Genomic DNA, 27,059 nt, shown 5'->3' on the forward strand with positions numbered 1-27,059 from the left:
AGATTTCAGCAGAATCCACAACCATGACATAGATTGTAGGCAACAACTACCATACATCATGACCAAACAACTCGCTATTTCTCCACAGGGTATATATCTATTTATTTTTCATTTCCTGCCGGCCTTTCATTGCTTATTATTTAATAATTTATGTGGCTTTCCTTTCGTATTCAACCTGATCTAAAAAAGTACTCTCTTCTTTAATTTAAAGGGATCGTATAGTTTTGGTTGAGACTTAACTTCAGGTTTTTATCATTTTTTTGGTGAGATAGTGAAAAACCTCTTATGAAATATGAAAGAGCATGTAATTCCATGAGGATTTCAACATTTATTTGATGAAAATTGATTTTGAAATGGCTGAGATATCCAAAACAGAGAGATCCTGATAAAGTGTGGGATCCATATTTTATTACGATCATTTTGTTTTACTTTGTTTTTGGATGTTTCAGCTATTCCAAATCCGATTTTCATCAAATAAATTTTGAATTCCTCTTAAAATGGTATGCTCTGTACTATGTCATAAGTGTTTTCTTGGTATCTCACAAAAAAAGTTAAAGCCCAATTTTCATCTCCACCAATACTGTACCATCCCTTTAAATAGCCTGATCTCTTCTCTTTAAATTCATTTCAGTTATTCTTACTTTCTTCTATCAATTTGTTTCCTCCTTCCTCTTTCTGCTCTGTCTCTTTTCGTAATCTTTTTCCACATTCACATTCTATTGTTCTTCAATTTCTATAAAACTGACCTCTTTCTTAGTTGTCATTCTTCATGTTCTTGTTCTTTTTGATCGTGTTGTTCTTCATTTTCTCCTCCTTCATAATCATCATCATCATCATCATCATCATCATCATCATCATCATTTTGAATGGAGAAATGTATGGGTGCACATCACACTCATGCCGGGATCACAGTTAATATTTTCTGGTGTTTTTAAATTTGCAAATGCCACCCGACTCGCAAAATTGGCAAAATATTCGGCGTATAACTGTACATGTGAGGTGAAACCTTACAGTAACGATGCTGGTAGGCAGTCCTCTCGTGTACCGTTATTGACTGACTGTTGCTACTTTATCAACCCATTGCCCGTTAGAATTAGATTCAGTACAAATTTGATGAAGATCTCACTATTTGGTAGGATATGCATTAACATCCATCACTGCACAGAAAGTATGAATACCCAAGGAAGAAAAATCTGGCAACGAATGATGCTGTACCAAACTCGCCGTCTCCAATGGAGTTTAATGATGAAGCATTTTATCAGGAGAAGGACAGATATCTCCTTGTGGTCCCTGTCTCAAAGATGGTGTGTGTGTGTATGTGTGTGTGTGTGTGTGTGTGTGTGTGTGTGTGTGAGTTTGTAGTCTCTTGGCACTGACTGGCTTACCTTATAGTACAGGTTGTCAATCAGAAGGTCGTGCTGTAAGACATAGTGCTTGAGCTGATCATACAAGAGCTTGTCCTGTGGAAGGGAAGAAATTGAACAGAAATAAGGAAAAGAGATTTAGATCAGAAAAAAAAAAATCAAACAGGAGTTCTCATTCTCTGACTCTTCTATTGGTTTCTATGTTACTTGGTTGCTAGGATCCATAGCAATATTTTTTGCCAATATATCACACAGTCATCACCTACAAAAGGTATGAGCTTTTCTAGTCTTTTTTTTTCACAGAAAATCATTAGAGTACCATCTTCAGTTATGGCCATTTGTGGCACAAATTCGAAATTTCCAGCATGCTGTTTAGCTCAGGTAACCACATACCCTGGAGAAATCCATTCTTATGTGGTAATTATTCTCTGAGGCGGCTTATCCCTAGAAAACAAGTGAAACCCAAATATGAGACTATCATCTCACACACAACATCTTTGACTACAGCATTATCCAAACTGTTCAGAAAAAGGGCACTGCAGTGTCCCCATAAAAGACCTGGGGGCATTTCATGAAGCATTTTGTCCGACAAAATTGTTGGGATGAATTTGCATTAGGCCAATCAGATGCAAGGATTTCAGTAGGTTTTAACAGTTTGTTGGAAAAAAATATCTGACAAAATGCTTCATAAAATGCCCCCTGGAGATGTATAGAGAGATTTGCACCAGATCAGGAACGGCTTGTTGGAGAGAAATTGGCTCTACGTTTACATGCCATCGAAAAGGCGAAAATGAGACTCTGGTCTACAAGTTGATGACTGATATGTGATCACTGACCACTAAGTAGAGGTAGTCCTCCGCTGGGATTGAATGAGGAAACAAGAAATGAGATGAAATACTCTGTAATGCCTTATTTTTTTTACCTCTTTCCCAAAAAGGACAGTAATGGTGATGATACAAGGTTAACAGAAAAGGAAAGAAGCACTTTGGCTTGAATGGGGGGGGGGGGGGGGGATGGGAAAGGGAGGGGAAGGGAAAAGGAATTCTTTCGGCCCTCTTTCCTTTCAACCCTTCATGACATAACAAATGCTAGCTCATTCTTTCTCCAACAACACTATTTTGTAGTGATTCTGACACATTGAATGCGTGTATGCATGAACCAACAGACTGAATCAAAACAGTGTGCATCGACAGATCCTCGACGACAGCGATTTGAATTCTTCCTCTCCTCGCGCTTTTACACACTTGCCCTACAACCCACGAAACCCAGAAGAGATGCAGGAGGAGTCGGAACCGAGTTTTAAGATTGCCACGTGACGACAATTCGACTCATCTGCTTGCCATGTGCGGCCAGTAATTCCTCCTGGGCCAAGTCAAATTGTCTGGAAACCAGAACTGTCAAGAAAAGTCTTAGAGAAAAACCCTTGTGTCTGTATCCCATCCTCCATTTCTTTGAAATGGAATGACATCATTAGAAGACAATTTCACTGCTGTCTTTTTCAAGATAGCATTTGTACAGACATAATGAAAATTAAATATCCAGGTGTTGGGTTCCTTCAAGAGAAAAATGAGTAATACACTTTTCTAGCAAGATGGGTAGAGCTAAATGTGAATAGCAATGCTGAATATGGGCTATCCAGCCATCTTCTCAGATAGAAAATGAACAAAGAATGGAAGCTTCATTATACTTTGACAAAAAACACAACAACAACAGAAAAACATAGAATTTTAAGATTTCTCATGTATTCAGAAATAGAAAGCAATCAAATTCTCATATGCATATTGGATGAGGTCATGATATCATTGTGAAACAATTCTCTCACTGATTTCAGCAGGAACAAATCAGGCATTTTTCCCCCGGCATTAAGACTACAGCTATATCTAACTATACCCCTTTGAAAAGTCAGGATTGCCAAATAATAACAGCTATAGAATGATATGGAATATAAGTATGTTCTGCCTTTTCAATCCACTGAAAGAGAAGAAAATTTTAATAGAAAACTTTTGAGAGACAATGACTAATTTACATATTTGAAAATGATCAATTCTATTAAAGGTTTCTGGAAACCATTTTGGCATCTAGTATATCCCTACATTCTATACTTGCTTGAGTTTGGTCAGGCTTTTATAAAACTTTTACTGATTCTATTTAGTATATTTTTTTACATCATCTACGAAAGTCAACTTTAAATGAGGATAGGAGTCTTCCGATGCACAAATGGTTGAGGAGGTAAGGGGGGGGGGGAGGGATATAAGGCAAGTGACAAGACTGTGAGAGTGCAGAGAATGTGGCAAGTTTCCAATTCACTATCAATGATCTCACTGAATGATTCATTTGATCAGAGACCTTGCTCGGGAGATAAGTAAGACATTGCCCCTCGTTTGGCCTGTGAATAATTAACCTATTCAGTCACCAGCCTTATCGCGACAAAAATGTGGTGATTAGCAATAGTAATGATTCATGCCATAATTTAGCTGCTCCCCAAAGACCGGTAATGAGGAGCAAATTAATATGCAAGATTCATTGTCCTTGTGGTACGGCATTCATTACTAATCATTTAATTTCTCAAATGCAAAGCAGTAAAGGCATTTCATATGACTTAGTGCCTGTTATGATAATGATTCTCCAGAGTAGTAGAGTGTCTGGCAGTTTTTAAAGGAGCTGATTAACTTTAGCTACAGTATCTGTCAGTAAAGTTCCAAGTTTTGGTACACGTGACTGTTTACCAACTTCAACTTCAAGACTGACAGTCATCAATATAATGTACGTGGGCTATTTCGGTTTGCTTGTCCGCACTTAGTAGGACACGGGAGTTGGTATCTGCGCAGAGCTCGTGGGGAATAACAAATAATTTACGATCAATTTCTGACTGCCCAAACCTGACGGAAAGTTTGCCTGGATGGATCACTTGCCTAGTACGTACATCTCAATCGTGTATAACTGCACTTGGCTCATACAAAACATACACTCAGCCAAAGAATCATGCTAGACTGGAGTTGACCATTACCGATGAGTGTATGCTTCGATGCACATATTTGCTGATGGGCAATTTTACTCAAGCAGGCTTGCGCTAGTCATGGTTTTTCAAATTTACTGTGGTGGGCAGTGAACAAAGATCGATTCAACCACAAAAACCATAATATCTTACAACCAACTCCCTTTAATGCACAGATATGAGCAAAGTGTGGTTTCTGCTGTATTTTATGAATACACACACACACACACACCCACACACATTATCACTACTTTGAACTTTATGATTATTCACTGTTAGCGAACATGAGGATTACAAGTGAACAGATGCCATAGCCAAAGTTGGATAAAGCATTATACATATGACATCAAGATTTGGCATAGCACTGCGCAAGGGACTATCTCTATAAATCCATGTGTTTGATATTCCTGGTACTGCTTATCAACAAAACATGTTCATTTGTTGTTGTTTTGGTAAATCTTACACACAGAGTAAGTGCAAATTTTATAAATCTATTCACAATGGAAACAAACAAAAATGTCAGAATTGTACGTTAGTGTGATAGTGTAAGTTGAAGTACTACATACCAGTAAAATATATCTAATCTATATCACTTGCAGAAGAGAAATTAACAATTTCCCGCTGAACAGTTCTGTGTAAAAAAAGAAGAAGCAAATCATACATGCCATTAGGCCCGTTCACACACAAGGGAAAAAGTGCGATTTAAAAATCGATTTTCTTATCGCGATCAAAATTTCGAAATTTTTTCCAGTGTGGACAGAAAAATTTCACTAATTACCGCGATCCTTATCGCGATCCAACTCGCACTATTAGTGCGATTTTTCAGAATAATCGCGATTATTTTGCCAAGCGTCGTGTGTGTGAGCGCGATCGAGATTCGGAGATCGGTATTTTTAATCCCATCGTTCGTAGCGCGTGCGAAACTCTATTGAGACTGCGGCGGGGTCAGTCTTCGGTCATGCAAGATTCGCGCATGCGCAGTTTGGCCACTGATCGTTCTTTCCTTGCTGCGAAGTGCGATTTTTCCCTGTGTATGAACGGTCGAAAAAAAAATCGAAATTTGGATCGCGATTGAAATTTCGATTTTCGTTGTTTGTGAACGGGCCTATTGTGTACCACTCATCCTATGAGCTAATGATTTCAAATGGCAGTTAAAGTTTTACTACATAGAGGGCAACGACTTAATGGCTTAAGCACAGATCTCTGCAAAATGCCACTAGGGGGTCGTCATGCAGTAAGTGGGTGCTTGTCTGCTTCAGAGCAAGACAGAAATGAAGAGAGAAAAACATGCACAATCGGGATTTTGCAAAGAGTAATTCCTAATAGGCCACAAGTCTAGTCTTCTCACATTGTTTTAATCAAGGATGACTCTTAATGACGGCGTGACGAGATGCGACCTTGTCGCACAAACCGGGTCACATTTGGGACAGGGGGCGCATCTATTTAAATCTCATCAATTTCTTGAAAGATACGCACAAAGGTTCCAGCACTTGAACACCGGTGAACTCTTCCTGGGCGGAGAGCTTACGCTCATGGGAGGAGGGGGTGGATGTTGGAAAGAGTGATGGGATGGTGGGAGGAGTGAGGCGCTATTGGGTGGAAGAGGAGTTGAGGGTGGATGAAAAAGAAAATTGAGGCTGGTACGCAGGTTGCATATTGCTGCGCGGCGCGGAGAGCTCAGGCTTACAGGGAGAAAATGAGAGGAGGAACATGAAAGATGTGATATAATAGACAGACAGATAGATAGATAGATAGATAGATAGATAGATAGATAGGTAGACAGATTGATAGATAGATAGATAGATAGATAGGTAGACAGATTGATAGATAGATAGATAGATAGATAGATAGATAGATAGATAGATAGATAGAGATAGAGAGATAGACAGATAGATAAATAGATAGACAGAGAGACAGATAGATAGACAGATAGATAGATAGAAATATAGATAGATAGATAAATAGATAGACAGATAAATAGATAAATAGAGAGAGAGATAGATAGATAGATAAATAGACAGATAGATAGATAGACAGATAGATAGATAGACAGATAGATAGATAGATAGACAGATAGATAGATAAATAAATACAACAGTAACTCTAAACAAGGGGCAGAGTATAAGTAAATGGGGAAGTTAAGAATAAGATCACAAAAGAAGGATAGATGGACTCAGATAGAGAAAATAAGGGTAATGAAGACTCAAAAATTAACCCATGTTGTTGAGTATGTGATAGTGAATGCTACGTATGTGCACATACATGTATGCATACGTTCAGGCTTGCACATGTCTGTGTGTGTTGTGTGAGTGAGGATGTGTGTGTGTGTGTGTGTGTGTGTGGGTGTGTGTGTGAGAATACACTAGAGCTGACAACTTTCACTAGAGGCTTCTTGTTTGCTCAGGTGAGGGCAGGCATCAAGTAGTACTCACTTTTTTCGAGAGTCCAGTGAAGATGACGTGGACCCCCCCCCCCCCCCCAAAAAAAAGTAACCACCATTTCCGACAACAGGCACATAGACATACAGACACTAACACACAGTCTAACGCAGAGTATCGGGGGGGGGGGGGGGGTTAGGGAGGAGTGGGGGGGATGTGATAAGCAGTACGATGGGCAAGAGATGTCCTGGGTTGTTTATCGGTTTACTTGGCATATAGGGTTGGTGTTCATAGAGTAATCACAGACTCTTGTAAGATCTTCATCGGGATGCTTACACCCACCCACACTAATTGCCCTATCGTCGGTGTTCTCCATCAATTCTCAGAGTTGCGGAACGAGAAACAAAACAAGATGATCTCACACCGATCACTTCATGAACAGGTTCATTATTTCCTTTTTTCCCATTTCCTCCCCTGCATCCGTGCATCCATGAAAGAATAAAAGGAATCAAATGACATTTTTTTTTTCCGACAAACATTTCAATTTGTTTTAATTGAACGCGGTGACATTCGTAGGAGAGCCTCTACCCCTCCATTAATCTTCTCTACAGAAGTCTTGAACAATTCATCATTTCCTTCCAGCCACGCACTTCTCTTCACTTGTCTGGCAGGAAGGGAGGGAGTCCCGTACGCGGCACTAAAGAGCAAAAACTGCGGCGGCATGACCATCCCCAGAGTCTGGTTCGGTGTGAAACATGTCTCAACTCATCATGCTTTGTCAGTTGGTTGATTCGAATGTCACAACATGAACCCATAAATCTCCCACGCAAATAAAACGGTGCCATCGCCACTTGCGTAGACCAATGTTTCTCCCTATCAGGATGTACAAGGACAAGGATGATGCAATTGCGCAGCTCTGCACGAACAGATGAAATAACAGTTAGTTGTTGTTTTTTTATTACCTCCCACTGCAATCTATGAATGCTGCCAAAACATGAGCAAAACACTCACACATAACAGGTTTGAACAAATATGCAATGATATCACATGACACTTTCAATTAATCAGGGCGGTTTTATTTACCCACAGCGGTCTCGGAAGTGCTCATGCTATTCTTCCCTCTTAGTGAGCCCTGCTTTTATCACTACACTGCCACTGCCAGATATAGCCACGTAAGCCCCCATGACATGAGGAAGATAGTAAGTAAATAACATCTTATCTAAGGATGTACCTGCCAAACTGGGTGCAAACCTACAATCTAATTTAACTCTTTGGATGCCACACCTGGTATAAAACACCCTGCATGCCACATAATTCTGAGACTGCAATGCATGAGTGCTTTGGGAAATCATTCTGCTTTTCAAAGCTATGTAACTTTTCATAGAAGTGCTTATACCGGAAATGCAGTGAGCAAAGTTGTAGAAAAAGTTGCAGGCTTTGCAGTGACATAAATATGATGGAAGAGCTATGGTTATTTATTCATTGTTATTGTTATTGTTATTTTTTGCTATGGCAAATGGTTAATATAAAAAAAAAAACCTCAAAACACACTGCAAAATTGTGTTCTTGCTCATTATTACTCACACTTTCATAAACAGTTCTGGGAAGTATGACCTTTCTGAAGACACAACCTCTACAGAAAATCAAAATTTACTCAAAAAATCCCTATGGAACAATGCTTTTCAGTCAACACACACTGCAAGCTGCATGTGTGAGAAATGGAAGTTTGTGTGTCATGCTTTCAATATACCGTAGCATATTGTGATTTATCGATCAGTTTGTGTGTGGATGTGCGTCTGAGCAAAATATGCAAAATTGGCAAGCCGTTGGCTAAGTCAGGTGTGCAAAAGTATGCAAAAAAAAAAAAAAAGAGCTAAGACTCAAGAGTCTTATTCACCATACCACAGTAATGGACGAACCAAGCTATGGTAAAGTGGAGGAACACATCATCATGGCAGCAACTTACAAAATATTGCCATGTGTTATTTTCTTTTGATGACAAAGTCTTGAGTGGACCTAGCAACATGGAGACACCGTGAGCTCCACATTTCACGATACTATGCTTGGGAGTTTAATCCATCAACTCCTAAGGAAATTTCACTGCATATATCCTTATCTTTGCCTCATCAAATTGGCAACAATGAATTTTATCCCGAGACCTAGGAAAGATTAAATGGGAGCTGGTTAAATTTATAACACTGGCACAAAATCTTTAAAAAAGTTTACAAAACTTTGTTAACTTGAGAGAGAAAGAAAGACTTTATTCTCTTAAAATGTATTTCTTTAGAATAAATAAATGGAAATCAGCAATAAAATGGGCTTTGAGAAATTCTACACATGATCACATTAACAACAAACAGCTCAAATGAAAAACATTTCATTTAATCTACATGAAGAGACAATAACCATGAAGAATAAAATGATAGTTCAAATTCATAGCATCAAACCAAAGAAATGTGATTTCTGGGAATTGCTGGGTCATTCATCCTTACTTTGCTGTGTTCATCGAATGGCAAGCACCCTAAAGTGAAATTCTTTGCAGATTAGCAGATGTCTGGAAACTCATTAGCTGTGGTCACATCATCAAAAGATCAAGAGGTTTTAGATCGCAAAGTCTTTACGATCTTTTGTCGTCCGTTCACATTGGCAGCCAAACTTCTCGATCCATATTGGGTCATTAGTGTGCGTGCACAAGGAATGAGAAAGAGCATGCCATCTGATGGCTAGTAATTGCGATGTAACAATGCACACCTCTTCATCACAATGACTGCGTGCTTCGGAGGCACCGCCCACAAACAGGTGGTGGACTTATCACGTGACAAACTTCGCGAAGTCTTAGTTTCTAGCGTTCGCACCGGCAAAAAATCATGAAATTTGGCGAGGATGGGTGAAATATCCCTAATTTGAGTGGGAAGTTTCATGAGAAGTTTTGCAGTAAGTTTCACAGGAAGTTTGCAGTCACAATGGCAAAACTTTGAAATCTTAATCTTTGTAAACTTCTGCCAGTGTGACCACAGTCAATGAATATGGGTAAAACCTAAACTCCCTAATCCTTTATGTTGTCACCATCATGGTCTCTCTCTTGGACTGAGGCACACTGCTACACCTGACTAAGCTTACTTCTCTATAACTATGTCAAGCTTGGATTAAGTTCTGAATGTTGGTGAAAAAAGTTTGTCAAGTATAAAAAGCTAACTGCTAGGGTATGTAAAGGGTTAATTGAGAATGTCCAAATTGTTGAGGGAAACAAGAACACTGTGAAATCACAAACACACACACACACACACACACACACACACACACAACAGGCCCTTGATTAGTAAATTCAAGTTCTGTTCTATCGTTCACGAAAATTTCCTGTTGCGGGTTATCTAAAGAAGATATGGAACTCATCTTAGTGGAGAGAGTACTCATAAGATAAAACAGGTACGGAGTGCACTATTTCTTATCTTGACACTCGAGCAGGGAATTCATCATTCGATAAAGATGCCTCCTTCTGCTTCTCAATAGATAGACTAGTTAACAAAGAGAAAAAGCACAGATGTGGGGGGGGGGGGAAGGGGACAAGGAGGCAGGGAGGTAGACTTGTACGAGAAAAGGGTGGATAATGAAAGATGAATATACGAATATACACAGACACGAAAGACAGATGTGTTAGCAGACACCGTATTTACGACGTCTCTTCAGAGTCATGAGACATAAATCTCCTTTGGCATAAATGTCAAAGAGTGGATGAGAGAGTCAATAATGTATGCGGGGTCATAAAATTGCAAATCTCCAAAAAATCTGCCTTTTTTATAAGGGAAGGTGATAGGCGTGCCATTTAGTAATGGTACCCCAAACATACACACACATATTGGTGATAAATTCTTCCAGTGTATCGTAAAGTCTGGTATTTTATGCTCCAACTTCAAAGTAACATCATATGATATCAGTCTTAGAAATACTGACATTAAAGTTAGACCTGTTCACTGTAAACAAGTACTTCAGAATGTTCTGTGGAGTCTCTTTCATTCTGAGAATGACACTGCCTATCGTTAAACTTGGATTTCAATTCGGCAAACTTTCCTCCGTCCGCTGGGGGCGTTGCCAGTGACAGTGAAAGTTTAATCTCTGCGAAGCAAAGTCCCCGCCAAAAGTCGAGTCTCCTGCTGCGTGAACGCATCCTTTGCGGTCTCCAGCAAATATAAATCATATCCTTGCTTGAATGGTCCCGTCCGTAAACACGGCTGACACCCTCCTGATTAAAAATCATGGCCGTGTTTATTGTCATATAATTCCTTCTCCACGTCGACAGGTTGTCATCGCCGAGACAGTCTGACTTACACCGCCAGGGCGATCTTCACACTTGCAACAGATTTGTCTTTTTCTTGTCTTTTTTGCTTTCGACTCTTCAAGAAAGGAAATGCCCATCCCATGGTGACGAAGGAAAAAATAAAAATACACAAACAGCGGAGTGGAGGTGAGGGGATAGGACTTTAGGGTTCTCATTTGAAACAAGAATCCCAGAAATGTATACACAATGTGCAGATTTGATGCATTTCAAGCTAAAGTGAAAAAGAGAGAAGAAAGAGTTAGAAAGAGAATCAAAAATAGACAGAGAGGGAGAGAGGTAGTCTATAAGGTGTCACATCCAGTAAGTGAGCACCTTGTCACAACATACACACACAAGCGAGGGCAGCCTTGTCAAAACACACTATCTACCGCATCCTGTCACAACATACGGCGTACAGCGAAGCAAATACACAGAGGCTTCCGGGGGGGTTCATTCTCCCCCTACCCCTACCCCCTTCCCCCCCCCCCCCACTCCCCATGCAGAGAGTGAAATGGCTAACTCTCCCTGAACTCTCTCTCTCTTTCATTTCCCAACGGCCTCCTCAGCAGGGGAAATCCACTTGCTCCCAACGAGCAACAGGTCATTCATTGGTGAAAGTACACACTCTGAAAATACAATCATTCACCGCAAAGCAAAGCACAATAAAATAGCCCGTTCAATATTCAGACCATATCTGATTTTTCAAAGTCCTCTCATACTTGTAGGCATCTTGCTGATTTATCTAAAAGGGCAATTCATCCAAAATACTACGTGGACTCGGTGATGGCATGAATGGACAACTTTCCTCAAGCTTTACTGATGTATTCGTCAATTTTTTTCCGCATTCACTGAATTCATAATACGAACTGGGTAAATTCTTCTTCAAAAATGTGTTATCCCCCCTCCCAAAAAAGGGGGGATACCGGTAAATGCTTTGAAAATAACAGTAGATGTGCTTCTTTTGACATCACCTCCAATGGATGAAAAATAAGTATTCCAACGGTTACATCATTGGTGTTCCCATGGTTACACCTTCTCAAGTTTGTTTTTGCATCGGTCATGAAGTCAACTTTTTATAGCACATTTCAAACAAACCACTCCCTTACTTCCATTCTAGGCCCTAAGACAAACAAGGAAAGGAGTAAGCACTAAAATAACCGAAAGGAGAAAGAGAGCAAGAGAGAGAGAGAGAGAGAGAGAGAGAAAGAGAGAGAAATGGAAGAGGAAAGGGGACGTTACTGATATTAAAGCCAGTGAAAAAAACGTAGGACATTGTCCTAACAGATTTTTGTATCTTTATGTAATCCTTGCAAGTCTGCCAACATTCCCACATCCAAATAAGGGAGATTCCTCACAGCTATCAGGGAGATATCTGTGTGTTACATGTACATGCATTTTAATGGGCAAAAGTAATTCCTAAATCAGGAAGATTTTAATATTCTGTTATTCAGACATGAACACATTTTGACATTTTATGGGAGACTCCTGCAGAATCAGGGAGACTTGGCAGCTCAGTTCTTGCAGTCTCTTTTTGTGTAAAAAATTGAGATAAGCTATAATGCTAATGAAGAATGGTAATAACAAGTAAATAACTATTACACTCATTGAGTGGGGGTGGGCAAGCAGTACAGAAATGATGCAATAGAATCAAACAAGCTTAAGTGTTTTCTTGATCCTGTACCACTGACAATCATTGCAGTTTTTCTTCCCTTTTTTTCCATACCTCCCTTGTAAAGAACAAGCTATTTTAAGAATACACAAATTTACATGTAAGCACTTTAACAGTGCAGTGCACCATAAAAATGATAGCCACTTATTGTGGAACAGGTACGATAAGCAAGAAATCCTATTCTTTAGAGTGCAGATTTTGATACACTTTATGAAGATTTGCATGATTCGTACTACCATCTGTCGCTCTGCGACACAGAACATCTCATTTTGCATCCTCACGGAACGTTATCAGAGGTACTGCACATCCCATACAAACACTTTGATCTTCCATTTGCCGTCAATTCATTCAAATTTGTTTGACTTTGCTTCACATCATTCTGTTATGACACCCATTAACCATAGACTGCAACCTTTGCCAGTTTGAAGTTGACTGTATTCTCCTACCAGGTGGTGGTGGTGGTGGTTGTGGTGTGTGTGTGTGTGTGTGGGGGGGGGGGGGCATGTCTTTGCATCATTACATCCAGATTTAAAAGAGCTGCAAAATTGACAATGACATGACTGCATAATTCAAAAAGCCATGTTCAGAATACATCTCTCAACTTCAATGAATTTACATGCTTTATAATACCGCTTTGAAAAAAAGACAAGATCGTCGTATGTAGCCTATATACACAGTGAAGACGTTTGCATGGAATCTCATGATACATCCTGAAATACGCCCTCTCGTGACTGACCCGCAAAAAAGTGCACATTATAGCACGGCTCCTTGTCTCGGCGACTCTCAGAAAAGTCTGTCGTGAGCGCACAAGGTGCAGTAATTCACGGCATTCTTTCCGGTTCACTCGAGACGCACGAGTGGCGAAACTTAGCGGAGCTGACATTGATGGTAAGTAAGAATCCACTGGCTGTCAGTAAGGGAGATGGGGATCGTGTAACTCTCCTTCACATTAGCACTGCCCGGTTTCCGGGGTAAGGGACACTGCGGGCTATCAAGCGATCGGCGAACTGAAAATGTGACCAGTGGAGGCGGCTCTGGGGGCAAGGACGGAACTCCATATGTACCACACCAGCAAAGCCATTTCCTCTCGTATCCGCATGAATATTCATGATTCTTCCACCTAGTCAGAGTCGAGGAAGGAGATTTTGCCACTTGGGATGGGGTGGAGGGAGAGGGAGAAGAAAAGAAGAGAGAGGAGGAGGAGAAATAGGAGGAGGAGGAGGATGTGGAGGAGGAGGAAGGTGGGAAGAAATTGAAAGTATGTTTGCACGCTGACACTGCAGGTCATTCACCCGATTGGATTCACAGCTACCCAACATCTCTCTTTTTCTTTCACACATACTTACAGAGGAATACCTAGAACCCAAGTTTTAATCGTTTTCATTCTACTTTTTTTTTTCTTTTCTAATCAAATGAGGTGGGGGCAGGGTTGGAGCCGGCTGAAAATAGCAAACGGTTATAACAAGTTTCAGACGAGATGGATCATAGCAGATGCCTTCATCTGGGGATTCCTCCCGAGAGGAGGCTTTCGTTATCAATCATGCAGTGACCGAAAACAGACTGAAAGGGGGAAAATATTTAAAAAAGAATGCAAGGGGGAGGGGGTGGTTGGGTAGGGTAGGGTCCCCAAGGCACAATGCATGCATCATCAACTGTGTGTGGTAGTTGTTAAAGTGGAAACTTTCGGGTAATTAATGTTCATGTGAGGGTCAATGTCGGGGAACTTTGGTCCTTTTATAACTTTCCAAACTGGAGTATTCCTGTACCCACATTTTGATATCTCTGACAATTATTCATCTGTCCCTTAAAGGGGATGGCTAGTAACTGATCAGTGGGAGTCAGTGGGAATGCTGGGGGATGATTTTCCAATCCTTGCGGGATTCATTTAAGAGTACATTATATATCTATTGTTGTGTGAAAATTACTTGCTTCAGAATGGTCTCATATTCAAGTAATGTGCAGTTCAATGTTTCCAGGTTAGCATGCCTGTAAAGTGACGGGGTGATCGTTAACAGGCCTTTAACGATCTATAATCCATGCTAACCTGGAAACATTGAACTGCACATTACTTGAATATGAGACCATTCTGAAGCAAATAATTTTCACACAACAGATATATGATGTACTCTTAAATGAATCTCACAAGGATTGGAAAATCACCCCCAGCATTCCCACTGATTCCCACTGATCAGTTACTAGCCATCTCCTTTAATCACATTGATTTAGTGGAGCTTGAAATCCAGAAAAATTCTAAGCCTGTGAAGTATGTGTGAACATTGAATGCACAGTACTGAAAACTTTTTAATTTGTGACTGAAAAAACAAACCCAACAACATCAGTAAACCGAGTTGTTGAAGGGAGGTGACATCTGAATAGGCTATTGTGTCTTTTCATCCTGCCTAGCAGGGTGTTCACATTTGTTCAAGTTGTTCGCAAAGGAATGCATATTATGTTGTCGCTACATGCTGTAATCACCAAACGCTTTGATAAGCTGCTCTACGAATTTCTGGAGACTTCTGGAGAAGTGTGCCAGCGAATGTGCGTGACAGATCTAAAGCACACTCTGCGAGAGAATGTACAGGGGAGAAAAATGGTTGTCATGAGTGTATGCATTTTGTCATACTGCATTTGCAGGGGAGAAAATGGACACCTTTGTGGCAAAATACAGGTATACGCTACTTCTGCTACACCTCCTCAATTGGTGGGTTTTAATAAGCATCACAAGAGTGTAAAGTAACCACATTCACAGTCCTACCTTTTTATCAAAACCACGTGATAGATTGAAGATCAGTTTCACTTTCATTCGTTTTATGTTGTCAAGTATCACATTTCAGCGGAGAAAAGTACAAGTTGTCACAAAAGGAGATGGCGTGGGGGAACAATCAATCATCTCACGGCGAGACAGTGGAACTGCATTTACGATTCTGAGAATGCTGGCAAAGTAATTCACACCTGTACTTAAGGCTGGTGGGCCATTGAATTGCAATCGCACATTCGATTCACAGTGGCAAGAGAAACAGATGCTGGCAAAGCATTGACGATTCACATTTCATTGCATTCATTAATAATTACCGAGGACAATGAACCATGGCTAACTTCATACCGACAGCGCGCAACGAGTGCTACTCCGGGAGATCGGTTCAAACGCAGTATGCATATCAATGCCGCCTGTTGCACAGGCTGATGTTCTGCTACACCTGCCACTACATGAGGAATAAATCAAGACATCACAACAGGCAAGAAAAAGTGTCAATCATCAGCTTATGACCATTAAACTAAAAAAAAAAAAAAATCCAAACTACAAAAAGGTCTTCACCAAGGTTCCATGACATTTGCTCCTACGACAATTGCTCCCATGAATTAAATATCTGCATGTTGAGCCAAACACAAATTCTACCCACAAACATAACCCTAATCCTAATCCTCACATCAAACTAACACCTAAAACCCTACCACAACCTTAACCCTAACCTTAAGTCACTGGAGAAAATAAGACTGGGGAAATTGAGCAAAACAATGTTGTGTCACCTTTCAACACACCCTACTATGACCGTCTGCATGAAAAGGCGAACCTATTGGTCGTTAACCTTATCACAGCCAATAATAAGACAACCATGTACATACGATGGTAGTGGGATTTACAGACTGTGATGTTTAGAAACTTTACCCCCCTGCAGGGTGAACTGACTGCTAGTTTGCAAGTCGGCGTTGCTGTAGCAGTCCAAACATGGACTTAATATAATTATGATAACAGTTTCACAATGACTTAACAGATTCACCAACATTTCAATACAAATTTGCAGTGCATCATAGAATTTAATGCCATTGCTGCTGTAAATTAGGTATGCACTCTTTTCAGCAGTGAGAATATAGAGCAGGTTATCTGGAATGCAAAGTATAGATAAGTAGTAAGAGAGAGAGAGATTGGGACAGGGGCAGGAGAAAAAAGAGAGACATTGGTATAAAGGAGCAGAGTATGAATTGTACACCATGAGAATTAAATAACTAGCAGTATACACACGTATATCTCCTTTGCCTTTACTGGTATCCAATTAGAATGGCATTAAAAGATTTTCTTGGTAGGACAAAAATGGCTCTAGATGAGCATCAGGTAAAGTGGAAGACAGGAAAGCACAGGGGGTTAATATCTCAATTTAAATTCTGCATTTTTGAGCCGCTTGTTTAGCCTGCCAAGAAGAAGATGACGCTGCTTTTTTTTTTTTTTGTACGCTTTCCCCTGTCACCAACTACCAAACCTTCATCGCGGTCTGATTGTGAATTTACCATGCGCCAACTGGTAGAAGATTACCAAGCAGAAATCGCACATTTTATTAGCGTACCCGGCACAGCGATACTCTCGCAAAATTCAATTTTCATCGCAGCTACATATTGTACTACATGAGATTAGATTTCACACAAATAGTTTAATTTTCTCTTTCTTCTTTGCTCTAAATCAGGGTTTAGATGTGGGTGTAGAGAAAATTACAAAGTTCAACAAAAGCAATGAATATCATATGTGCAGTTGAAATGTGCATTAGAGTTTGGAAAATTATTTACAACAAACTCAGCTGTAGAGACGAGTGGCCTGTTCCTCCCTCTACAGTCTTACAACAAAATCCTGCATGCTCACAGTTTGATAGAATTTAATAACATAACCACAGAGCGTAGTCCTTGTTGCATACTTTTTCAAACAAACTGATCATAAACACTATTTTTTTTTGTGTGTGTGATTAAAACAGAGTATTTGGCTTTATCTGCTTTGGACGACATACATTGTACAAGAACAAACTGTCCTTGACATATTTTGAGCAGGTGTGTGGCAAATAGATTTCTTGATGAAATATGCGGATACCATCACATGTTGCCCACCAAGCCCACCAAGTATAAACTGTATATGGGGAGTCATGAAAGAGATCTTGATAATGAGAAGCAATGGCTCTTGAGAGTCAATAACCATGGTCACACCATTGGCAAAACTTTTAACAAGTTTAAATTCAAGAGCTCTTTAAGAAGACTGCCTGTCTGTTTACACTGGTGGCCAAATTTCTTGACATAACAGTTCTCTATAAGTTTGTGAAGTTTGGATAATTGGTGGGCATGTGCAACAAAGAAGAAAGCACATGCTGCAGACAGGAATTGGACTGGTTAAGTGATAAACTCCATGAAGTTTCAGCTGAGTGCATTGATCATGAGGCTGCACAAATTTCGAGGTTTGCAGGTTTCAGGAATTTTCCCTAGCTTCAGCGGGAAGTTTCATGAGAGGTTTCTCGTGAGGTTTATGGGAAGTTTGCAGTCACGCTGGCAAAACTTCAAGAAGTCTTTTCAGCATGTGACATCAGCCATTGTGTGTGTATCCAGTCTGTGCATTTGTGAAAAGCTTTTTCATCTCTAGGAATCACTGCACTTTTGGTGTATTGACTGTAGTGTATTTTATTATTTTTATGTGTTTTTTTTTTTCTGTGAAGAAGATTACTACCAAAATTTGACAATCTGTTTCTTGTGTCATTATCGACTTTTCCTGTAAGTTTCATTGAAATCCGTTCACAACTTTTTGAGTTATTTTGCAAACAGACAAGCAAACAAACGAACAAACCAACACTGGCAAAAACACAACCTACTTGGCGGAGGCAGCAAGAAAGTCATTCCAAGTGAATCTAATATTCACTAGTGAGGCATCCAGCAGATGCTCACTATGCCACACGATGCTATGTTCCTCGCAGACTCTGGAGTTTCTCCTGACACCAACAGCAAAGGTCGGCAGGTTGCACGGGGCGTCTACCGTGAGTCAGAACGGTCTCCGACTTACTTGAGAGAAGACAACAAATCGGAGATGAAACACACTCACAAACCACACCCCCTGATGCCTTGCATTAAATGAAGACATCGCAGCTATTGCAGGAAAGGTCGGAAAAATCAATTAGGGATGGAAGGAACAATGGATGGCCGGAAAATCCGAAAACACATTGCCTCCTACGACACTCCATGCAGAGGTATAAAAAAAAAAATAGCATACAGATAGCAGCTCTTCAAGATAGAGGAAAAAAGGGAAGATATACAAGTATTCACTTAGAACATGACAAAGATATGTGCAAGAAAAGCATTTTGTATACACCCATAACAGTCACTTACATAAACTGATATGTTTGTTTGTGTGTGTGTTTGTGTGTGTGTGTGTGTGTGCGTGTTTGTTTGGCTCTTTATTTAGCTACGAAAGACGAAACAATCGGAGATGTTTGGTAGTGCAAGTCGGACAGGGAGACAGCAAAACAAGTTTAAAATTAACTCAGCAAATTTCCGTGTAAAACCGCAGCACAGCATCCACACGATACCTTCTCCTTCCTGTTAATCCACACCCCCCCCCCCCTCTTAATTTGGGAAAGATAAACAATTCCTGTTTTGCAATAAATTGCTGCAAAAACAGTCAAGTTCTAATTTCTCTCTCTCACCATCCACTGCCATTCTATTCTTCTGGAGGAAAGGCAAGCCTCATATTTCACTTTAGATTCAAGCAGTAAGGTATGTCAGCAGATGCGAGGGATTCGGTTTCCACGGCGAAGATGTCGTCCGGAGATAGCGGACAGACGACTCGGGAGAAGGAAATTATCCTAATGCTCAAGATTAGTACAAGTGGTGCGACAGAAGGCAGGAAAGCTCGTAGCCGGACTTGAGCTGAACTATTCTGGAGGAAATGCAAAACTTCATTTCTTTTTTTTAGGGGGGGGGGGAGGGGTATAGGGGAAAACTGTTTAATGTAGAACTACAAGAAATTGAAGAATGCAGAGGGAAAAGAAGTGATGGGAAGAAGGGGAAAAGTAGTCGATAGCATGTCACTGTGAAAAGAAAGGGATTGTAAATGATGAACGAAGAGACAATATGGGAAGCTTTTTCCTAATCAGTTATTTCTTCTTTTTCCTTCCTTGCCTGAAAAAAAAAACCCCACAATTATGCCCTTCACGAAATACCCAATTCTTTGACTGTTACAAAAGGAGAATGTAAAAAGCACCAAAAATAAACCAAAATACTAATAGACTGGGCAAAAACAGAAATGAGGAATGGAAATGAATGAATAGCACTCAAGACTGCCTAGAAGGGGCGTAGGAAAAGTGAAATTTGGGGGGGGGGAAGCAACAATGCTCTTAAACGCAAACACTATTTGTCTCCTCAAGATGAATGAAGATAGCATGTGACCATGATGGCTATCATCACTTCAGTCAGTGGTGGTTGATTTTATCACAAGCCTATGACAAAATGGCCCCTTCCACTGCCTCTCAGAGCACTGAGCTATGATCTATCATCTTCTGGTAACGCAAGTAGCTCATCGTTATACCCTTGGAATTTTTTTGCTTGATTTTTTTTTTTTTTTTTTGGTGTGTATGCTTTTTGTTTTCACTTTATATATTGTTTTCCCACTGAAAATGGATCTTAGAATGATTGAAGGCTTTTTGTAAGCTACACCGACTTCATTCATGCAAGACTGTGAGATGAATAGACAGAGAGAGAGAGTGAGAGAGAGAGAGAGAAAGAGGGAGAGAGAAAAGTAACTACAATGGGATCAACTTGATCCAGAAATAAACAAGTGCAGGAAAGTATTGTAAAAATAGTTTTCTGTATACTAGTATCTGACCTTTTCCTGTACGTTTACTTTTAACAAATTATTTTAAGCAAAAAGTATTGATTCACATCATATTTGATTCCTTTCACAGCTCTTTACATGTCTATCAAACCATTTATTTGATCTTATAGTGATTTCAAAAGTTGTAATACAGTAGTCTCCACATCATCAGGTGTCCCTGTTCGGTTACTCCTCTACATCAATGTACAAAACTGGAAAAATGGTTCCGATACATGTCATATATGCCAGATAATTGGATAGGAACTTTAGTTATTAAATGGGTAGACATTTTCCAAACAAACTTCACTTATTCTCACAGTTTTCCACAGAAAGTCTTCAACCTGTTGAGGACGAGTTCCAAGTATACTCCGGCAAGCGTCTGTGGGAAATGTGTGACGTAGCAAAATCAGTACGTCCTCCAACGGGTTAAAATGGGTCTAAATATCATAAATTCTAAAGAAACTGTACAGCGCTGACAGAAGCTAGTGTTTAGGTCTAGGTTTTAACTTCAATGTGCCACATACGATTGATTCGTTGAATCACTACAGTGTACAAGCCGATGCATTTAAGCATGCCATGTACAAACCCTTGCTCCAGCTCTACGCATGCTTCCCAAAACTATACACATTGACACACTAATTACTACATTTGTCCAGCAAGCTCTTGAGAAAAAAAGAAAAGAAAAAAGAAAGAATATCAAACTGGCCCAACTAAGACTCAAACCTTTCTTCAAAATGGACGAAGAAAAAAAAAATTACCAGTTTATCTCTTTATCTTTTCAAAGGGACCCACATAACTGCACAACCATACAAGTAGCATACAGTAAAGATTTCAGTGTTTGTGATTTATAATGACATGATAATGTGACCTGTTCGAAGCACATTGTACATTGAATAGTCATGACTGCCAAGTCTGCACTCATGCAAGCAGGGCCTTGGCATGGATTACCAATTATCCTTTGCAGTTGGTCGTCAACAGGGTGCTGTATTCAAACATAATAACTTTGTTGGGTTTGTATATCGTTTTACTTGAAACCATAGCAACAGAACTTGGTGTTTCTGCAAAGGCTGTTGTGCAACTTTCAACAAGCTGTAGCGACATTACATGCTGTATAGTAGTACCAGGGCGGTGGAAAAAAAAATATCTGTCCATCTCCCTGGTATTACAGGTAGGTGCGTATTAGTGTGTGGTAGCTGTGATGCGAATAAAACACACTCTCCGGGTAATCAAGTACTCTGCTTTATCAGGTATGAAATGCTTTGCCCGACACTACCCGATTAAGTGGAGACTACTATACTTCACTTCCTTGATTGGGACTTCTCTTCTTAGATTTACCCATGTAAGAAAAATAAGCCAGTTCGGGGTTCCACTTTGAGCATGAGCAGAAAAAGGTCATCAGTACCGGCAGAGCATGTTGGTTTTTTATTCACTGAGATAAGCATCTGTGATGTAATGATTATTCAAGTGATCATTATGAGTGGTGCTTGCTAGCACATCCACCTGACAGCAAATGCGGTATTTGACAATATCAATAGAAAAAGATTGTTAATACATTCAATGCGAAATAATGAAATGGATGCTTTCCAAAGTGCTAATTGATGGATCATTCTGGTCACCTGGTCTACGCAAGTTCATTCTTTCTTTGAACATGACTGATGAATTCCATAAATTGTTATGTCGGGTAAGCTGAAATACCTTCTCTCGCTTGAAAACTCGTGGAGTGCCTAATCAACAGAGAAAGAAGAAAGGTCATTTGTACCGATGTGCCCATGAGCTAACCCCGAACTGGCTTATAGTCCTGACAACTGAACTTTAAAGACACAATACTCACCTCTTTCTACAATAAAGCAGTGTGTTCAAGCCTCCTAATACATGGAATAGTTTTTGCTTACCCTACGTATTCAGGAAATGATTACTGTAAAACATGATATTTTTGTGGCATGAAATTTTCGCGAATGGGAGCTGACAGCATTTTTCGCAGCATGAAATTTTTGCGAGTTGCCTCTAACATTCAATGCATATGTGTAGACAAGATAATGCATGCATTTTAATTCACGAATCTTGGCTCTCGCGAAAGTCGTGAAATCAACCCATTAAGGACTGGCTGATTTTGCTACTATATGCATTTCCCATAGATACCTGCCCGAGTATACTTGGGACTCGTCCTCAACAGATGAAAATGTAGAACTCTTATTGTGAATAAGACCATAAGCTACTGCCTTATGATTCTTTACAAAACACAAGCACGCATACAGTGTTTGCAAACACGCATATGAATCACCCACACAGATTACAGGTAACATATACCCATTATCTGCAATGAGCGGTGGAGTGGCAAAAAAAAAAAAAAAAAAAAAGATGGGGGAAATTCATTGGATTCCCACTACAGAACAGCGCTCTGCAGTAGGCAATATACACAATAAACAGATAAAAGCTACACTGCATGATGAGCACTACAGATAAAAACATTCTGCAAATTCTGCGATGGAATTGCCATCTCCTGCCGGCACGTATGTAGCTTCCGCTCATGGCAAAAAATCAAGGCCTGAACTACTTCCGGAAGCTCGGAAGGAAATACATCATGCATTCCTCGGATTTCCATATATGCACCTTCAAAAGCTTGAAAACTGAGAGTTGCAGAGAGCTGTTTCCTGTATGGGTACTAATACTGATAGGCTGGAAATAGCACAGTGATGTCTGACACAGCCTGTAGTATTTGCCAATGATGGTATAACCTGACTGTGAGATTTACAGCAAAACCCATAAACACAAAAGCTCCCTTGGGGTTGCAATGACAAGAGCAATAAAAATAAGAAGAAAAACAACAAAATGACAGCCATTCCGAACATTGATCATAAACTGCCCCCACAGTTTATCTCAGTATATATGTTTCTTCAACGACTTGGATGGCTTTTAATGGGGAAAGCATCCCCGGTGATTGGAAGGCGCATAGAAATTTCCTGAATAATGACTCTCTAGTAGCCGCAGGGATGGACTAAGGAGTCTGAATACGGAAGGACTTTATCTCAATTATCTAGAAATCACATGATCATGATAAATCTTCCTGATCCAATACAAGAGCAGATACAACCTTTCAACAACAAAAAAAAAAAACACACACACACAGAAATTGTGTATTCATTATCTGAAAGTAGCTCATAAACACAGCCTGTGCGCTTGTGTGTCCATAATATAGACAATGCCTGAATGAGTTCTGCATAAAGAAAAGAAATACTAAAGCAGTATAATTGTCTTTTATGATTATGCTTACAGGCTTTCATGACAAAAGAGATTATATATGATCAGTCCAAAGCTGGCCTGTTATCTCGCTGTGTGTTCTAAGGGTGAAAATAAAAAAAAAGGGAATACAATGCATAAGTAATGTAAGTGAACAAAATCTCAGGATGAGTTTCAGTAGGCAATCAAGGATCCTGTTTAGTAAAGCTGATTTACAACTTCAATTTAGATATGAAACTAGCCGTTTCAGGGGGCTGCCGGTTTCATTGTGATGTACACTGACTGTGTTCTATTTCCAAAGGGCACAATTAGGGACACGTGTCTGCTTCTTGATCTTACAGCCATCTGCAGGAAACGGGGGACAGTGTGGTGGATTGCACGCTCATCAGCTTCATGAATGTCGGACAGAAGATTCATAGGTACGCAAAATCTGATTTGACTGCGAGCCTTTTCGCCGTTAATACAACCTATGGTCGTGGCCACTAACAAGGTAAGCTGGAGATAGATACATGGATAAAGATATTAGAAAATGAGATTAATAGCTAGAATGATGGATAGAAAAATGAATAGCTAGATACATGGATCTATAGACAGAAAAATAAACATGAAGGCAGTGAAAGAGAGATGAGAGATAGATTGATTTATTGATTGATAGGCAGGCAGATAAAGAGATAGATAGATAGATAGATAGATAGATAGATAGATAGATAGATAGATAGATATCTTAAAGGTCTCTTTGCATTCTTTAAAACTTTTACACACTCTTCACTTTTAACTATAGTAATAAAAAAAAAAGATGATGCTATGGCATTGAAAGTTGGTATTAATCATGAATAAAATCTAGGCCTACTTAAAAAGTGAGTAAAATTTCAGTCTTATTAACCCTTTCTAGCAGTTGCTGTTGAGTCTGTATCCACTATTTTGTTCTTTTCATTGCTCATAGCACCACCTAGTGAGATTAAAGGACAAGATCACTTTCATATACATGTGGATTGAGTAAATGCAATATTTGTAGAATACATCAGTGAAAGTTTGGGGAGAATCGGACAATCCCTTCAAAAGTTATGAATTTTTGAAGTATCTGCACAGTCACTGCTGGATGAGAAGACTACTAGAGTGTATATGATGTCACATGCGTACAACGATATAAGGAAAATATAAAGAGAATTTAACAAAATTTTACTTTTTGAAAAAGGTACACATTTCCTCGACTCGTCACTGACGTATGTTAAGGGTAATATTATTCCCCCTTGCCTTCTGAAAGAGGGAAGTCAAGTGTTCTTTTATTATGCGAGAAAAGTGAAAATACCTTGAATTTTCCTTATACTTTTTTTGATATCGTTGTACACATGTGACATCACAAGCTGTAGTAGTCTTCTCATCCAACAGTGACTAAGCAGAAGCTTCAAAAGTTCATAACTTTTGAATGGATTGTCCTCAAACTCTTGCTGATGTGTTCTATTAATATTGCTGAATTCACTCAATCCGCATATCTATGAAGGTGAACTTGTCCTTTAAGCACTTGAACACACCCTAAACTTCAAAGCTTCTTTCCTCAGCAAACACTTCTCTAGAGGATGTACTCTCTTTCCATTATTTAGATGGATTAGGGAAGTCCATTTGTATCGAGTTACACATCATCTCAGAGCTCTTATACTGCTCTTTAAAATCTGCCCTTAACTGAAAATCAATGTCTGGTGACTTTTTGGTGGTTTTGTGATGCACGGTCACAATCACACTTGGCTGGAATGGGATTCTGACCTACTGGGCATTTCCTACTGGTCACTGTTTTCGTCAATTTGGACAACTTTAGTTGTAAATCACAAGGAAGCTACTGCCCTGCAAAGACTGTACAATCTAATGCCAACTGGACAATAGATGAATAGTGTACTTTTTGACAGATGAGCAGATTACACAAAGATTCTGTTTATCAAACAATCCATACTCTCGGAGTGCTGACTAAAGTAGGATTGAACATTCCAATAGACAGATAAATGATGTGATCCCCTATACACACAAAAAATAAAGAAATAAACAAACAAACAAACAAAAACAACCCATTGCTTAGCTGTGCATCAAAGCATGGTAACCTATATATATATGGTACAACAGAATCCAATAATTGTTTTGACAATTAGGCAATACGCAGTGTCTGCATGCAATATGTAAGCGCATTCAAAAGATCCTTAGCATTGCTGAGTGTCAAAACACGGTGAACTATTCTGTGCATGAGCTGTCTGGGTAATGATTATTTTGAGTGTTAGGTAATAGGTGTATACTTGCTCCACGTTATTGTGTAAGAAAAAAAATCTCTTTAAAGGATACATAAATGAATTGCACTATCAACAAAGCGAGATTGGGCATCGAATATACGCTTGTCCGACAGGGGTTATACAAACAGTCCCAATCCGGCTTAGCATAGCTCCGCTACCAGGTAGGCTATCTCCTGAACAAATAGAGGTCATTTTTTTTTCTTCAACTCCTTCCCTGATTTTAGAGACAACATATCGACCATCAATCTTAATTAACATGTGCTACGGATGCCGTGCTGTGCAAACACAGTGCTCGTGTCAAGGGGCACTTACAGCATAAGCGCAAAGAGTTTCATCGAAAGAAAAGAGATCTATATCGTTACGAAACTCCACCGACTAGTCCTCTCTTTTTGTTTAAGGTATGCGTCTTCTAATTTAAAACATTTTATCAGCAACCTAACCAATACACGTCAATGTATCCGAGTCTACAAAGGAGTACAGACAATGGTTAACCCGTTGAGGATGAACCCCGAATCCAACTAACTTATAACTTGTGTGTCTCTAACGAAATCCTCCCCTCCCCCCTCCCCCCCCCCCTTGAACTATCTTTATAACCTGTATCTGCAATCCACTGCTATGCCCATTCAGATTCTTGTACACATTCCTTTTCAGGTCTTCGGAATTTGGTGCTGAGCAGGAGCCATTAAATGGCCTCATTATGAGATGGGAATTTAAACCACCCTCGTACGCTTATTTTACGTGTCAAGATACCAAGGTCTCTATCCTCTTCTGCTCCATCTACCCCTCCCCCCCCACACCCCAACCCAACCCCCTTGCAATCTGCAGAGGATACATGGAAGTCAAGATGATTTGAAGAATGTGCGAGCATGAGCGAAGTGCATCAAAAAAAAAATCAACCATGAATCATAAGATTTTTGGAGGTGAGGTCAAATTCTAACAGAGGAGATTCCCAGCTTCAAAATGATATATAGCTGATGAAAGTTGTTGGTTCCCTTCGAAATAAATGAGTTTAAAGAAATTCCAACATGAAGGAAAGCAAATTTAAAGAAAAGGAACTTTGAAATTAAGGATCGTTGCATTTGTAATTAGTTACCTTTTATCGTACAAAACAAAAAGTGGATTTGAAAATTCATGAAAAGCACTGTAAAGGGACTATATCACTTACCTAAAATGTGACTTTCTCGTTAATGATATTCTACATTTGACTATGTCACAG

General features: G+C 39.7%; 1 protein-coding gene across 1 annotated transcript in view; it reads right to left on the reverse strand.

Annotated features, from left to right (window-relative positions):
- Positions 1-27,059, reverse strand: part of LOC140234768 (TBC1 domain family member 19-like) — a 220,937-nt gene that overhangs the window by 25,714 nt on the left and 168,164 nt on the right. Inside the window, 1 exon segment of the mRNA XM_072314804.1 lies at positions 1,386-1,460. Within this exon segment, the coding sequence (XP_072170905.1) occupies positions 1,386-1,460 (75 nt within the window).

This window comes from Diadema setosum, chromosome 11 (genome assembly GCF_964275005.1).
Source record: "Diadema setosum chromosome 11, eeDiaSeto1, whole genome shotgun sequence".
NCBI classification, from domain to species: Eukaryota; Metazoa; Echinodermata; class Echinoidea; order Diadematoida; family Diadematidae; genus Diadema; species Diadema setosum.